Raw genomic sequence first — 14,177 nt, forward strand, 5'->3', positions numbered from 1 at the left:
TTTAGGGGCAGAAATGAGGGGTGGCCAATATTTTGGGCCCCCTCGGCCAATAAATCGCGATTTGTGGGCCAACGGCAGAGCCGTTCGGTCTGAAATTTATTTAGGTTACTCCCCTCATTGAAAGGCGTCGTTTTCCGCAAAGTCCGAAGTTTTCCGGCAGAGTACCCAAAATTGTCGACTTTGGCTGTCCCCAACTGTAAAACGGCTCAACGTCATTGGCTCGCGGCGCCGAGTTACGCCGACGCCATTTCCCGCCTCCCCGGCGCCTCAAACTTATTCTTGCCGTCAAGGGGCAGGACGTTATTCCAAGAGCGTTGCATTCTCTAAGTTCAACTGTGACTTAACAACGGCGGGATGGAGACTTCTAGATTATAATAAGAGTCACTCAAGGAAGTTCACGTTCGTCTTCCGACGGTCTGATTGTCCTTGCGGGCAGTTCCAGCTGCGGTGTCTGTACCGGATGACACGCGTTCTACGTAGGGATACATCCAGGCATCTCCCCCGAAGCGTCTGCATGAGAGTCGCTCGTGGTAAGCTGACCATTGCCAAAAATCACATGCAGTCTCATGAGCGCAGTGTGGTGGCGCTCGGATGGGGACGGGATTGGGCTATCCTTGGTACACTAACCTGGCATTCATAAAATGAGAGCTCTGATTCTCAAGGAAGTTGCTAGTACAGCCGTGGATGATGAACCTATAAGTGAGAAGGCAGAATGAAGAAGAACCAAACTAATCACGTGTAGTGAGCGTGGTAGGCACGTGGGTTGCAAAAGCTGTCTCGTCACGGGCATGTGTAGGCTCGTCTTCAACCACGACCATACTCAAGACTTTCGTCTCCCTCATTGAGCCATAAACATACTCAAACACCTATGGTGCAACAAAACATTGAAAATAAGTACGTCTAATCTTCGGATGGGAAACGTCGCAGGTCCCATCGCATCTCGTCATGATGTCCCAAGCTTCCGCATGGTCGGCTGTTCCCTTGACCTCGATGGATGCCAAGCTTTCCCAGCGCAATAATGTACATCTGCTGAAATGGCTTACATGAGATAGCTTGACTGACTGCTCTGACTGACCTCGGACGACAGCACATTATCTTGTCCATACTTCTCTCTGAACGTTCGCGTGCCAATCAGCCATCGCCGAACGTATACAACACGTTTAGCGTTAAGTATATCCTCTCGCTTCATCAGCGGCCCGCCAAATTCCTGGCCTCGAGTTATTGCGGGCCGCTCGTCGCGATGAGGGAAAAGCTTCGGTCGCTGAACGTCGTCCAGCCATGCGGTCTGGACTACGTATCTAGGAACCGCAGACGTATAAGAAGGGAAGGGGTATAGTCGAGTACTCCAGCTTGCATCCCCGCACTCTCTCGTCTGTCCCGCCATGGTGTCGCTGACCACTTTGCTCGGTCGTGTACCTGTGCAAAAGGAAAAGCGTTCGGTGAAGCACTTCATCTCAATCATTGAGATTCGACTGACCGCTTGTAGAGGAAATCGAAGCGCGCAACGGAGATTTTTGTCTCTCCTGACGGCTCCGACAGCAATGCCGGGACAATCGACGCGCCGCTCGCGTCAATTCAGGCAGCCGTTGATCAAGCATCCGCAGGCGATACCATCTACTTGCGCGAGGGCACGTACACGCCTACAGAGAACATCCAGGTCAAGAAGAGCGGCACCTCGAGCGCTCCGTACACCATCTCCAATTACGAGGGGGAGAGCGTGCTGATTGATGGCGAGGAGCTTCCATAGTGAGCGTGTTCAACCGGGCCGCGCTACCCCGATGATGTTTAGAAGAGCATAGCACTCCGGGCGAGCTTGACTCAAGCATACCAAGTTCTGACCGTGGCGTATTCCATGTCGAGGCCGACTACTGGGTCTTCAGCGGTCTTGAGATCGCCCATGGCCCGTACGCCATCTACGCGGACAACTCCAACAATAATATTTATCGGAACTTGGTCACAAGAGACAACTACGAGACCGGTATGTTCAATCTTGTGCCTTTGGCGGCGTCTCGTATTGATCCGTGCAGGTCTGCAGATTCAGGGCGAGTCGAGCAACAATCTCGTGGAGAACTTGGACAGGTAAGGCGTCTTTCTCACCCATTTTTCTGCACGCACTGATAGATGCATGACAGCTACGGCAATCATGATCCCCGCAAGAATGGTGAGAGCGCCGACGGCCTTGGTGTCAAGGAAGGTTCGGGTGAAGGGAACGTCATTCGCGGCACGCGCTTGTGGAACAACGTCGACGACGGCTTGGACTTCTGGTACGTCTACCACTGCCGTCCTCTACCCCATCTCATCCCCTCCAGGGAGTTCAAGTCCCCCGTCACCATCGAAAACACATACTCCTGGGGCAACGGCTTTAACCGCTGGAACTTCGAGGACTTCGAGGGCGACGGCAACGGATTCAAGCTTGGCGGCGGCGACGCCAGCGACAAGGGCCCCGCCGCGCACGTCATCACCAACTGCATCGCGTTCTCCAACGCGGCGGGCGGCTTCGTGGACAACAGCCAGCCGGGGGATATGACGCTCACCCGCAACACGGCGTGGAACAACACGCGCGCGGGAGTGCAATTCGACGAGCCGGGGTATACGGTGACGCTCACGGGCAACATTGCGGTGTCTAATGGCGACGATACGACGCTGGGGAGCGAGGTCAGTGAACGGTATTGGTATGTTCGAGCGTGCGCATACTAAACAACACGTCTTCGATAGGTCAAGTCGTCATCAAATTCTTGGGACTCGGGCTCCTGGAGCGACGAGTCCTTTGTAAGCTTGGATCCATCCACCCTGACGGGTGCGAGGCTGGCAAACGGCAGTGTGGCAGCGTCAAGCTTCCTGCTTCCCGCCAATGGCGCTGCGATCGGTGCCTACTACGTCTGAGTAGCATGTATGTACTACCAAGCTACGACACAGACCTTGCTCAAATCTACCCGATGTTACTTGTGCTTTCTCCTGTGAACATGAACCGTGACATAACGCAAGTAACCGTGACCGTGCCACGAGGCCCTGTTAACGGACCTCGGCGCAAATGAACCTCAGGTCGAGCCCCAGCGAAGGGCACGATCTGGTCAGTATGCCCTTGCAATAATCTATACTACAGTAAGTAGACGTGCAATGCTCGTTTTGCTACAATATTTGCCTCTTCCTCGCCCTCACTCGCCCTCTATTACCCTACAACTCGTCTAACTTCCGGGTCAGCCTACTCCGCCATCATCTCCTCCGGCGGCGCCCCGCCCCCACCTCCGCCTTCCCTGTCCTTCCTTACGGCCTGCACGACATCGTCAACACGCAAGAGCATGCGCGCAGCCTCGATCGCCGTCTTGAATGTCTGGATCTTGACGCTGGCGGACTCATAGAGGCCGTACTCCTTCATGTCGACGAGCTTCGCAGTGTTGCCGTCGATGCCCCACTGGTGCTCGCCGTTCGCGTGCTTGGCCTGAGAGGGCATCAGTCAGATGCATTTCCAACGGAACAAATATAATATCAACGCACCCGCAACTCAGTCAACAACCGGATCGCGTTGCCACCCGCATTCTGCACGAGCGTGCGCGGGATGACCTCGACCGCGTCCGCGACGGCGCGGAAGGGCCACGCCTCGACACCGCCCGCGAGCGACTTGCTCGCCTGCTGGAGGCCAACGCTGACGGCCATCTCCGTCGCGCCGCCGCCGGGGCAGAGGTACGGGAAGAAGACGACATTACGGGCGACGGACATCGCGTCCGCGAGGTTGCGGTCAATCTCGTTGAGGATATCCTTCGATGGCCCGCGGAGGAGGACAGTGCACGCCTTCGGGGACTTGCACTCGGTGAGGAACGTGAAGTACTCGTCGCCGATCTTCTCGATGTTGAACAGCCCGCAGTCCGTGCCGATGTCGGATTCGCGCAGGTCCTCGATGCGGTTCACGATCGTCGCGCCCGTCGCCGCCGCAATCCGGTTGTTGTCCGACTTGCGCACGCGGCGCAGCGCGCTGATGCCGTGCTTCACGAAGACGTGCTGCGCGAGGTCCGACACGCCCTTCTCCGTGATGACCAGGTCCGGCTTGAACTCGGCGAGCTTGTTCGCGAGCGCCTTCACCTGCTCCTCTTCTATCTCCTGCGCGCGCTCCCAGTCGCCCTCCTTCGAGAACTCCATGTTCGTCTGCGACTCGCCCTTCTTGTACTCGAGCGGGCAGTCGAGGAGGATGATGCGTGGGTTGTGGATGCGCCGGCGCATGCTCGGGTGCGTGATGTCCTTGTTGAGCATGATGCCGTTCAGGACGCGGGACTCCTCGATCTCGCCGCCGGGGACCTTCTCAACGCGCGCATAGCGCTTGATGTCGACGCTCTTGATGCCGCCGAATTGTGAGCCAGTGCTTTCCTGATCCTGCGAGACGATCCGGATGGCCTGCAACGCGAGGTTGCACATGAGCTCGGACCATCGGACAACGAACTTGGTGCCGATGGAGGTTTTAATGAGGGAAAGCATCTGCTCGTCGGAGTTGACGTCGATCGGGATGGATATCCGCTTGATAATGTTGAGGGCCTCCTGGAGAGCCTTGTTGTACGCGGAAATGATTACGACAGGGTGGATGTCGCGTTCCAATTGGGACAGAGACTGAGCGAGAATTTCACCGGCTGTACTACCGTTATCCTTGAGGGACCAAGGGAGCAGAGGGCCACGCACCGAGGATAATCACACTCGTCGTTCCGTCTCCGCACTCCTCGTCTTGTGTGCGACTCAACTCAATCATGTTCTTCGCAGCCGGATGAGCGACATCGATCTCTCGCAAGATCGCATTGCCGTCGTTGGTAAGTCTGCGAGGGATCTTCAATTTCAAGTCTGCAAGTGCTGGAGAAAACGTACAGGATACCACCCATAGGATCCAGAATCATCTTGAGCATGGCTTTCGGCCCAAGACATGTCCTGATGACATCTGCAACAGTCTATTGGTATAGTGAGCTATTGTTCCCCCTCTACTTCTTCGTGCATACCTTTGCCGCGGTGATATTTGATGCCTGCGCTTTCCTGCCCGACTGCCTCTCGGGCGCCGAGTCTACTTCATCAGATCTCAGTCGCTTTGCATGCATGCCTCACTCACTCATAACAAAGACCGGTGTTTGCCCCGACATGATGACGGCGTGCAGAAAGTAACGCTGATTCGAATTTCGAGACGACGCGTCGAGATGTCCATATTTGATCGTGTTTTTCTGATGCGCACGTGACATCGCGCGGTTCGTGCGCGCGATCTTGAGCAGGTCGCCTTTGACGATGAGCTCGTCGTGCACGCCGTCTTCCTCCTCGCCCTCACTCGACCGCGTAAACTCGGAATGTCCGCCCCCAAGGAAGCGCCTGCGCACCGTAACCCCTGGCCGCTTCCTCCCGCCCGACGAGATCGAGCGCGAGAAGGCGGCATCCCTGGCGCGTCTCTTTGAAAGCTGGGCGAACCTCGAGGAGCGATATACCCGCGACTTGGAAGACGATGACATCGTGGATCTGGCCGACTTGACTGTCATCAAGGATCGTGGCGTCCTCGCGTCCTCCCCCGTGAAGCAATTCGGCATGCGGCAGGCACTTTTGGATGATGGAGATGATGAGGGGAGCGAGAACCAGGACGAGCAGCCCGGCGAACAGGAGGAGGAAGCAGAAGAGGTCCAAGAGCCCGAGGAGTCTGATGATGAGCTCGACGCTTTCGCCCCCAAGCCCGCGAAGGACCTGCCCCCGCGGCGCCAGCCCTTGACAGAGGAAGAAATCGAGGAGTTCATGCGTGCGGAGCGGGAGCGTCGACGCTCGGAAGACGACGCCACGGACTTCAGCAGTGAGGCGCCCTACACGTCGGACGCCTTCTCGGACGCGTCGAGGCCGCCGGACACGGACGACGACGACAGCGCGCCACTCTCGTCAGATCCCAAGGTGATAGAGATTTTCGACTCCGACGACGAGCTGGACGATTGGGGCTTGGAATCCGAAGCAAACATCGTGTACCTGGTGCCCAAAGGGGACGAAAGCGAGGGCGAGCTGAACGCGCCATCCTCGCCATCGCCCGCCGGCGCGCAGTCAAATGCTCTGCGGGGCCGCCCACAACAACCTATACCGGTGCAACTCTACACTCCCCCACGATCGAAGACTGCTTCGTCCGTGCCACCCTTCGACACGCCAGGCACAGACGAGCGGCCGTTCATCCAGGACAGCCCAGCGTACGCGCCCCCATCTTCCCCATTACCGCCCTCGTCGCCTCCCTTGTCGTCCTCTCCAGTCGCTCCTTCACCCATCAAGTCGCGTCCCAAACTCACCAGGCCGCAGTCAAGTCCAATCAGGCGTGCCCAATTTTCGCCGGCCCCGACAGCGCGCGCCGAGAACACAACAGACAACGATCGCACCCCGGCCGCATCCAAATTGAACACAATGAATACCCCCCAATCCACGCCTATACCCCGTCTTGATTTATCCAAGATGCTATCCTCAAAGCGCAGGAGCAAGAAATCACTATCGATATTTAACTCGCCTGCTACGACGCCCTCCAGGCAAGCTTCGGCCACGGAAGATTCTTCACCTGGACGCTCGCCGGAATGCTCACCTACCCGCGGGAGCATGCTTCCACCGCCCCGACCATCTCCGCCTCCAGTCATGTCTGCAAAGGCGAAGGGGAAGCAGCGCGCGGTGGATTTATTCACGCCGACGCCACCTTTGTCGCAGGATGACTCTTCCTCTGTTCATGATTCGTCTTCGCCGGTTCGTGTGCCCCAAGAGGTTACACGGCCGTCTGTAACGCGCATGCCTACAACGTCTATAACGCGCCTATCGACAACATCTACACAGGTATCGACACCTGCTCAGCCAACAGTACCGAGAGCGAAGAAACGCAAGCGACAGTCATCTGCAGGATCCGCAATGAGCGTGGACGAGCAGTCTAACGCATCGCAGCCTTCTGGAGGCTCGACTTCCACTGACGGGGCGAAGGCAACGTCTGGCTCAAGTCTGAACAAGCCTTCGGATAAGGGGAAGCCAGGCAAGGCGCTGCCAGCTCGAGGGCCAACGTGCTATGTGGAGATCAGTGTCCCGCCGCCTCGACAGGGCGGACAGACCCCTTCCCATAAGGCACTCAAGACTCAGCCATCCAAGCAAACCCCAGCCACGAACGCTAACACGCAAGCGCATGGTACGCACGCGCCGGCCGTTCATTCGCGAAGTCGCTCATGCCACCGACAGAGGGCGCGCAATCGTCGCAAGCTGTGCGGACACCTTCACCCACCAAGGCCCCGTCCAAGATCCCGCGACCGCGCGCGAAGTCGCGAGCCCGGTCAGCGTCCAAGCCACGACCTGATGTAGAGAAGGAGAAGGAGCCGGAGAACACGCCGCCCGAGACGCAGCCATCCGTGGGTCAGCCTCAAGCTCCCGCTTCCCAGAACAAGGCATCCCTTCCCCTCCCACGTCGCGCCTCAAACAAACCAGGACCTCGCTCGCGCTCCAGGCCTCGCACTTGTCCTCCGGAAACTGGTTCAAACAGTTCGCCTGGTACCTCAGACAAGCAGCCCGGCACTGCAGACAAACCGAGCAAGTTGAAGCGTGGCAAGAGCGTCAGTCGTGCTGCCTCGACAACGCAGGTGCCGCAGACCAGAGCGGAACTCGCGCGGACGCCATCAGTACTTCCTGAGCCTCCTCCGTATGCGCCGCCATCGGGTACCTCGACGGGAGCTCCTGCCCAGCCGTATACGGCGCCCGGCCAGGCGTATGTGGCGCCCAATCAAGCATACCCTTACCCACCGCCGATGATAGACCCTACGCAGGCGCAGTTCGTTGTCGGACAGCTCATGCACCATCTGGCACAACTGTTCGTGGGCGGGCCGGGGCAGCAGTCGCAGGCGGGGTATCCGCCTGGGCAACAATCTGGGTATCCGCAGGGTCAGCAGGCAGGGTACCCACCGGGGCAGCAACCATCGTACCCGCCCTACCCTCCCGGCGCGCCGTATGCTGCGTTTCCGCAGAGCTCGTATCCGTATCGAGCTGCTCCGGACGGAAGATATGCAAGCGTGCCACCGGGGCCTACGTACTCAAGCACGGCTTCTGGTGCCAGATATGCGAGTGCGGCGCCCTCTGTCGCATACGCACACTACAGCGCCGACGAGAGCGCGAGCGCGACGGACAGCGACGCGTATCGTAGCTCAACGGAGCGCGAGTCATACCGCAGCTCGACTGAACGCGAATCTCACCGCCCGACAATAGTCGCGCGTAGTCGCTCGCGAGGTCGCCGGGTTTCGTTCGCGGGCAGGGTGGTGGAGCGGAGCGGGAGTGAGGCGACCGAAGTGGAGGAGGAAGATGGCAATGATATTGGGCGGAGGGTTTTTAGGGAAGGGATGGCGCATCGGGAAGAGAAGGAGCTGCGGGAAGAGATACAGAGGGAGAAGAGCGGTCCATCGGCCGTCGAGAACGACTCGTCGAGCGATGATGAGCCGCTGGGAGAGGTGACGCGGGGCCGGTCGCGCGCGGCGACGATTCGGGCGCAGACGCCTGCCCCGCCGGGTCAGGAGAGCCGGCAAGGGCGACGACGTTAGGTGTGATGGATCTACGATATAGTGTTTGGGTTACGAATGTTCAGCTTGTATCATATGCCATCTGTAGGCACTGTACTTTTGCAGGATTATATCCTGCTTCTTTTGAATGCTTGCGAGGGGTTCGTACAGGAAGCTATTGCATTGCTATCGAGTTGATTGACTACAGCGCGCAATGACTAGCGCTAACGCACGGTCTCGGTGGAAGGGTATACGGTGCTGAGACATCTGAACCTTCCGGCGACAGATGTAGTATGTACCGCCTCATTTGGGATGCACTTCCTGGTAGCAGAGGACAGGAGCGCACAAAACAGAGAGCGAGCCGGTTGCCCGGCTGTATTTTTCTCGCCGGAGGCTTGACGCTCGCGCGGTAAGAGGGTCGCTCGAGCGTTCAAAAACTCCGGCTGGCGAGGGTGGAGGATGAGGAAGAAGGTAATTTGAGAGCGCGAGGAGGCTCTGAAAAGGCATCTGCGCTTCTAGCATGGGAAGTTGTAGATGGGCGTTCGCGGTCTTCATTGACGAGAACAGATCTTGTCGAGCAACTTGCTGCGCCTCGCTCCTCACAGGAGGTAAAGAGGTGACAACTCAGCTTCTGAGCCTCCCAGCTGTCTGGACGAGCTACAGCAAAGCAGCGGGCGTATGCTTTCACAGATCGCAGATGGAAGTCAAGAGCAAGAGCAGGAGAATTTCCCGCGAACGTTCTGGGTTCACCGGCTTCTCATGATCACATGACATGTTGAACTTCGGGATGGCCCGAGTAGGCACTTGAAGTTTCATCTAATTTGAAGTCAAGGCAGCGTCCTGCAGCGAGGCACTTCCAAGGTCAGAGTGAAGGAGAAGACGTCTGACAACCGTGTAACGACTTGAGCTGTCCCTGGAGTGGGTAGACGATAAAGGGTGCCTCGAATACGATGAAATAAATGCGCTCGAAGTAGGGTAGGAAGGCGCTATACGTGGATGGTATGCAAGATTATATGGGGATTAAAAAGGATTAATAGGGCCGTCAACAAGCCAACAATAGAACCAAGGATACATCTAGAAAATATGTACGAATAAATCAGGAATAATAGGTGCAAGGAAGCGGGAGAAGGTATGCTAGGTAAATAACCGACCGTGAAGACAATCCGCACTAAGATGGCCTACTTGTCGTTAACGACAAGTCGCAAGGGATCTGTCTCGTAGAGAACAGTGAAGACGCGCTTCGAAAGCGCCGGCCCAAGTTTGTCCCTGACACGTTTCTGACCATTCGCCGTGCACTCGACCTGCGTAAGTTGTCAGCTCGCGACTTGGGCTCGTTGCGCTATATGGACGTACCGGAATGTGCGCCAACAAGAGCGGCCCCGCCTGCGGATCCTTCTCATACGCGCAGTACAGACTGTTCATCGTTGGGTACACCTTCGCAATCGCCTTCGCGTGTTCGGCGTTCATCCGGTACAGACTCGCCAGCGCACCCTCCCACGTCTCCGCCGAGCTCTTCCCCTTCGGCTGCCGCGTCTCCGCGCAAAAGGGCAGATGCGACCGCTCGAGGTACTTGTGAATCCGGTGCCCGACATCGCACGCCGTGTCGTACAGCCGCTGCACGATCTCCGCGGGCGTCTCCGCGCACATGTGGAACGCGTCGTGCGCCATCTCGAGCGCGAGCAAGGCACGATCCGCCGCCCCGCGCGCCTGCGACTGCAGCTTCGCCATCCCGTGGATGAGAAGGACGGCCTGCCGCTTGGGGCCCTCGAGTGCGAGGCGTGCGCAGAACGTATCGACCAGGCCACCCAGCGTGCCCCTTGCGCCGTGCTCCGCGAGCTTCTGCGCGCTCAGCCACAGGATCGCCGTCTGGTCGAATTTATCCTTGGGCTCGCAGTGCTGCCACACCGAGAGCTTCGTATCGTACGCCTTCGTCACCCGCCGGCGGAAGCGTATCGTATCGTACCCGGTCATTGGGTCCGCCTCCGCCTCGACCTGGCCGCCGTACTCCCCGACCTTGGTGCGCAGGTCGGCGACGATGCCACTGTAGGCGCGAGCGAGGGAGGCGGAGACGACGATGGTGGTCTCCTTGAGGGTTTCTTTGCGGTCGATGACGAGCTTGTTGGCGGCTTTGAAGCTTCGCCGGGCAGTCTTCTGGGTTGCTTCTTCTTCCTTCTTGCGCGCACGCTCTTCTTCTCGTGCAGCCTTCGCCGCCTCTTTCTCGAGGCGTTGGGTTTCCTGGTGGATATATTGAGACGATGTTTTGCGGCAGCGAGATTGTGGCGCACCTTCTCCTGCTTCTTGGCCTCCCTTTCCAGCCGTTTAGCCTCCTTTTCGCTCTCCGCCTTCGACTTCTCTTCTGCCGTCTTGCGAGAACGGCGAGGCTTCTTGACCGGCGTAGGAGGCTCAGACTGGGCAGGACTCATCAATGAAGTTGCGAAGGCCCAATGAAGTTCATCACGCACCTCGTCCTCGCTGTCATCACTGAGAGCTCGAGTCCTCTTACTGCCTGCAGAAGAACCGCTGTCTCGAGTCTCGAGAGGAGTGTGACTACCCCTGTTCGACCGTGAAGGGGCCCGAGCAGCGAACTGTTGAGACCCAAGCTCAGGGAACTCGTCACCAGAGCTATTGTCCTCGCTACTGCTATCCAGTTCTATCATCTGTGGTTGGCTTGATAGTGGCGGACTCGAAGGTGCCGGGACGAAAGCGTCGTCTGGCTCTGTGTCTGAGTCTGAGAGGTCTATGACCTCACCAGCGGACAGCTGAGAGGAGGGAGGAAGCGAGGCTTGGCTGAAGGTGATCTCGCCGTCTTCGCCATCTGATATGTCAATAACATCAAGGGCTGCCATCGTGGTCAGCGGCGGTGGGAAGAAAGCTTACGCTTAATTGTGATGTGCTCAAGCGACGCGCTCGACGCGACATGTCACGCGTGACATGTCGCGTTCATTGGCTGCAGCCGCGGGACTCGACAACTTGTTCCCGACGAGCACGACGGCGCACACATCTAGGCGATATCTCTCATATCTGATTATATATCTTGACTATATCTTCTTGCATTCATGTCTAGAACTGGGGCGTCCAGAACTCGAACGAAATGCGCCAATCCTGAACTCCTATCTTGGCTTGGGGAGCTGCGCGACGAGACGGAGGAAGGTGCGCAATACTTACTTCCTCGACTCTCGACTTGACTGACCTACTTACAGACTCAAACTATCGTATGGTACTCGGTAGAGCGTACAAGAGCATGAAGGAGTACCCCGACGTCCTCGAGCGCATCGAAGACGCTGTGCGCATCAAGAATATTGGACCAAAGATCATCAGCAAGCTCAAGGAGAAGCAGAAAGAGAAGACAGGCTTTATGAGCGCTCACCTCAACCTCCCCTCAACGGCGGGTCCCTCTACCTCTACAGCGACCGAACCGGCACCGAAGAAGCGCGGCAGACCTAAGAAGGCTGATGGCACCGCTGCTACACCTTTGAATCGCCAAGTCTCTGCCCCTTCAGTCATGCACACATCTGGACCAGCGAGGGCTACCCCGCGGGCTCGTCAGGCCTCCGGTGCTGCCGCGGTTGAAGCGACCGTCGAGTACGCGCCACCTCCCGGAGCACCTCTAACGGACTCGAACCCCTTTCTGTTTACCTACCTCGGTAGGTTAGGCCTACATACTTCCCGACCATCGACTGATTTCCACTCGCCAGATAGCAATTCTCGTCCTGTTCGCAAGCGAGATGATGCCTACTTTGAAGAGGAAAAGCTGAGAGAACCAGGATACCTCATTCAATACTCTGCCCCCTACGACAAACACCCCCTCATCAAGGAGCTGTTGGGACACTTCCCGATCAACGGGAAGTTAAACGCGTACCTTCCTATGATTTTCGCGCTGGAGTACAACACCTCTCCATTACCTGCGTCGCAGCCCGCCCCGCCACCTCCGGCCTCCAAGGCAGCTCCTCCACAGGCAGAGAAACGCAAGCTTTCGGACTTGCTTGATGCGGAGAACAAGGCGGACGCCGCTCAGAAGCGGCGCAATACCGGGTCTCTAAACCCCGCTCGCCAGCTACCAGTGCAGCCGCCCGGTCTTGCGTCGACCTCGTTCGCGACCGCGCGAAAGCCCATGGGACGCTCTGCGACGATGCCCGCCATGAACAATAGCATGCCGCCGCCAGCGGCGCCCGCGGCAGCTGAGGGTATCACCAGGACCACCTCCCTCCCTAACAACACCAGAGTCCAACGCAACAAGCCCCGCCTTTCCTCCGCCCTCCCCACCATGGAAATAGAAGTCGACCTCGAGGACCCCTACGCGTCTGCGGAACACATGGAGATCCCCAAATTCAACCCTATCGTCATTCCTGCCGAAGGCTACGACATTAAGTTCGTGCTCGACATCCGGGAGGTCAAGTCGAGGAAGGATCGAGACTGGCTGGCGGACCGGTTGGCGACGAAGGGGATCCCGGTGGTGAAGGAGCCGCTGGAAATTGGGGATGTGGCGTGGAAGGCTGTGAGGAAGCATAAACGGGGGGATGAGTATGATGAGGTGGTGTTGGATGTGATTTTGGAGCGCAAGCGGTTTGATGATTTGTGGATGAGCATTAAGGAGGGGCGGTTTCATGAGCAGAAGGTACAGGAGGTTTGGCTCGGTGGAGACGTGCTGTGCTGACTCACAATCCAGTTCCGCCTCCACAACTCGGCCGTGACGAAGGTATTCTACCTCGTGGAAGCTTATGGTCCGTGGCCTTGTTTGCAGTCAGCGGGCGCGTCCTAACTTTCTGCAGATCGCAATAAACGAGAGGACGCCAAGCAGTCAAACCTGGGCAAAGCCTTCGACACCGCCATCAGCTCAACCCAAGTCGTCGACCACTTCCGCGTGAAAGAGACCAGCCACATCAACGACACTATCGCCTACTACACCACCCTCCACGCCGCCGTCCTCGACCGCTACCGCGGCAAGCCGCTCAACGTCCTCCCCTCCGAGCTCATCCGCCGCCAAACGTACCTCAAGCTCCAAAAGGGCCTCCGCCGCCGCGAGCCGCACCGCGAGTACCTCACAACGTTCGCCGCGTTCCAGCTGCTGAACACCAAGTCGGGCTTCACGACGATCAGGGAGACGTGGGCGCGGCAGCTGTTGCGCGTGAGCCTGATGAGCGCGGAGAAGGCGGGCGCGGTGGTGCAGAGATACCCGTGCCCGCGCGCGCTGCGGGACGCGTTCAGGGAGGACGAGGAGCGGGAGAGGGAGGAGAGGGCGCTGGAGGAGATGGAAGCAAGGGCGGTGAAGGGGGGAAGGAGGAAGAAGAGCCAGGTGCGGCCGGCAAGGCATTTGCTGAAGGATGTGGGGCAGGGGGTGCGGATGGTGGGGGAGTCGTTGAGTGAGAAGGTGTATGATTTGATGATGTCGGAGGAGTATGCGGCGCGGTAGGACCGGAGGGGAGTCGCGCGATCTAGCTGGTTTCTTGACTTTTGAGGGTATCTTGATGTTTATCTTATCGTATAGATTGCTGGCATCACTTGATATCCTCTTTTTTAATCTTTCATTGCGCGTCCTGTCCACAGTACCTCGTCCTTTACTACTTTTCTTGCCCTTCAAGTCGGCGCTCGCCGAACTCCGTCACGGTTGAACTGTCACAGTGACATATATGCACGTGCCTGACACACTGTTTCTTGGCTCGCGCAATTGACGCGGACCTCGTTTGACAC

The 14,177-nt window shown here is 57.9% G+C and overlaps 6 protein-coding genes across 6 annotated transcripts; 4 read left to right on the top strand and 2 right to left on the bottom strand.

The window, feature by feature from the left end:
* Window positions 1–1,382: 1,382 nt before the first annotated feature.
* On the top strand, window positions 1,383–3,122 carry SCHCODRAFT_02724532 (uncharacterized protein; the record flags this gene model as incomplete). Its single annotated transcript, XM_050347097.1, has 7 exons — window positions 1,383–1,439; window positions 1,487–1,746; window positions 1,800–1,978; window positions 2,028–2,079; window positions 2,133–2,268; window positions 2,314–2,655; window positions 2,716–3,122. The coding sequence occupies 7 exons, from the start codon at window positions 1,383–1,385 to the stop codon at window positions 2,881–2,883; spliced, it is 1,194 nt and encodes a 397-aa protein (XP_050201636.1). The 3' UTR covers window positions 2,884–3,122.
* SCHCODRAFT_02614894 (T-complex protein 1) lies at window positions 2,956–5,121 on the bottom strand. Its single transcript, XM_003034328.2, has 6 exons — window positions 5,081–5,121; window positions 4,974–5,035; window positions 4,846–4,925; window positions 4,666–4,796; window positions 3,496–4,616; window positions 2,956–3,439 (listed from the first exon to the last, which is right to left on the bottom strand). Exons 1-6 carry the CDS (start codon window positions 5,109–5,111, stop codon window positions 3,203–3,205), a joined length of 1,662 nt encoding a protein of 553 aa, XP_003034374.2. The 5' UTR covers window positions 5,112–5,121; the 3' UTR covers window positions 2,956–3,202.
* Window positions 5,122–5,227: 106 nt separating this feature from the next.
* On the top strand, window positions 5,228–7,749 carry SCHCODRAFT_02724542 (uncharacterized protein). Its single transcript, XM_050347098.1, has one exon. The coding sequence runs from the start codon at window positions 5,251–5,253 to the stop codon at window positions 7,306–7,308; it is 2,058 nt and encodes a 685-aa protein (XP_050201637.1). The 5' UTR covers window positions 5,228–5,250; the 3' UTR covers window positions 7,309–7,749.
* A 584-nt stretch (window positions 7,750–8,333) lies between these two features.
* Window positions 8,334–8,531, top strand: SCHCODRAFT_02492394 (uncharacterized protein; the record flags this gene model as incomplete). Its single annotated transcript, XM_003033751.2, has 1 exon — window positions 8,334–8,531. The coding sequence occupies one exon, from the start codon at window positions 8,334–8,336 to the stop codon at window positions 8,529–8,531; it is 198 nt and encodes a 65-aa protein (XP_003033797.1).
* Window positions 8,532–9,331: 800 nt separating this feature from the next.
* Window positions 9,332–11,362, bottom strand: SCHCODRAFT_02685428 (uncharacterized protein). Its single transcript, XM_003034329.2, has 4 exons — window positions 10,952–11,362; window positions 10,775–10,897; window positions 9,843–10,724; window positions 9,332–9,790 (listed from the first exon to the last, which is right to left on the bottom strand). The coding sequence occupies exons 1-4, from the start codon at window positions 11,333–11,335 to the stop codon at window positions 9,668–9,670; spliced, it is 1,512 nt and encodes a 503-aa protein (XP_003034375.1). The 5' UTR covers window positions 11,336–11,362; the 3' UTR covers window positions 9,332–9,667.
* Window positions 11,363–11,469: 107 nt separating this feature from the next.
* SCHCODRAFT_02568997 (uncharacterized protein) lies at window positions 11,470–14,171 on the top strand. The gene is made up of 5 exons (XM_003033752.3): window positions 11,470–11,639; window positions 11,690–12,133; window positions 12,185–13,104; window positions 13,156–13,210; window positions 13,259–14,171. Exons 1-5 carry the CDS (start codon window positions 11,546–11,548, stop codon window positions 13,897–13,899), a joined length of 2,154 nt encoding a protein of 717 aa, XP_003033798.1. The 5' UTR covers window positions 11,470–11,545; the 3' UTR covers window positions 13,900–14,171.
* The last annotated feature ends 6 nt before the right edge of the window (window positions 14,172–14,177 follow it).

The sequence above is a fragment of the Schizophyllum commune genome, assembly GCF_000143185.2.
Source record: "Schizophyllum commune H4-8 unplaced genomic scaffold SCHCOscaffold_3, whole genome shotgun sequence".
In the NCBI taxonomy this organism is placed as follows: Eukaryota; Fungi; Basidiomycota; class Agaricomycetes; order Agaricales; family Schizophyllaceae; genus Schizophyllum; species Schizophyllum commune.

Excerpts from the sequence above, each read along its gene's own strand:
- SCHCODRAFT_02614894 (XM_003034328.2), bottom strand. The coding sequence starts at position 5,111 with ATGTCGGGGCAAACACCGGTCTTTGTTATGA. Across the intron at positions 4,926-4,973 it reads CAAATATCACCGCGGCAAAG|ACTGTTGCAGATGTCATCAG; the intron begins GTATGCACGAAG and ends CTATACCAATAG. Across the intron at positions 4,617-4,665 it reads GACGAGTGTGATTATCCTCG|CCGGTGAAATTCTCGCTCAG; the intron begins GTGCGTGGCCCT and ends ACGGTAGTACAG.
- SCHCODRAFT_02724542 (XM_050347098.1), top strand. The coding sequence starts at position 5,251 with ATGAGCTCGTCGTGCACGCCGTCTTCCTCCTCGCCCTCACTCGACCGC.
- SCHCODRAFT_02685428 (XM_003034329.2), bottom strand. The coding sequence starts at position 11,335 with ATGGCAGCCCTTGATGTTATTGACATATCAGATGGCGAAGACGGCGAG. Across the intron at positions 10,725-10,774 it reads AGGCCAAGAAGCAGGAGAAG|GAAACCCAACGCCTCGAGAA; the intron begins GTGCGCCACAAT and ends TATATCCACCAG. Across the intron at positions 9,791-9,842 it reads TCTTGTTGGCGCACATTCCG|GTCGAGTGCACGGCGAATGG; the intron begins GTACGTCCATAT and ends CAACTTACGCAG.
- SCHCODRAFT_02568997 (XM_003033752.3), top strand. The coding sequence starts at position 11,546 with ATGTCTAGAACTGGGGCGTCCAGAACTCGAACGAAATGCGCCAATCCT. Across the intron at positions 11,640-11,689 it reads GCGCGACGAGACGGAGGAAG|ACTCAAACTATCGTATGGTA; the intron begins GTGCGCAATACT and ends ACCTACTTACAG. Across the intron at positions 13,105-13,155 it reads GGCGGTTTCATGAGCAGAAG|TTCCGCCTCCACAACTCGGC; the intron begins GTACAGGAGGTT and ends CTCACAATCCAG.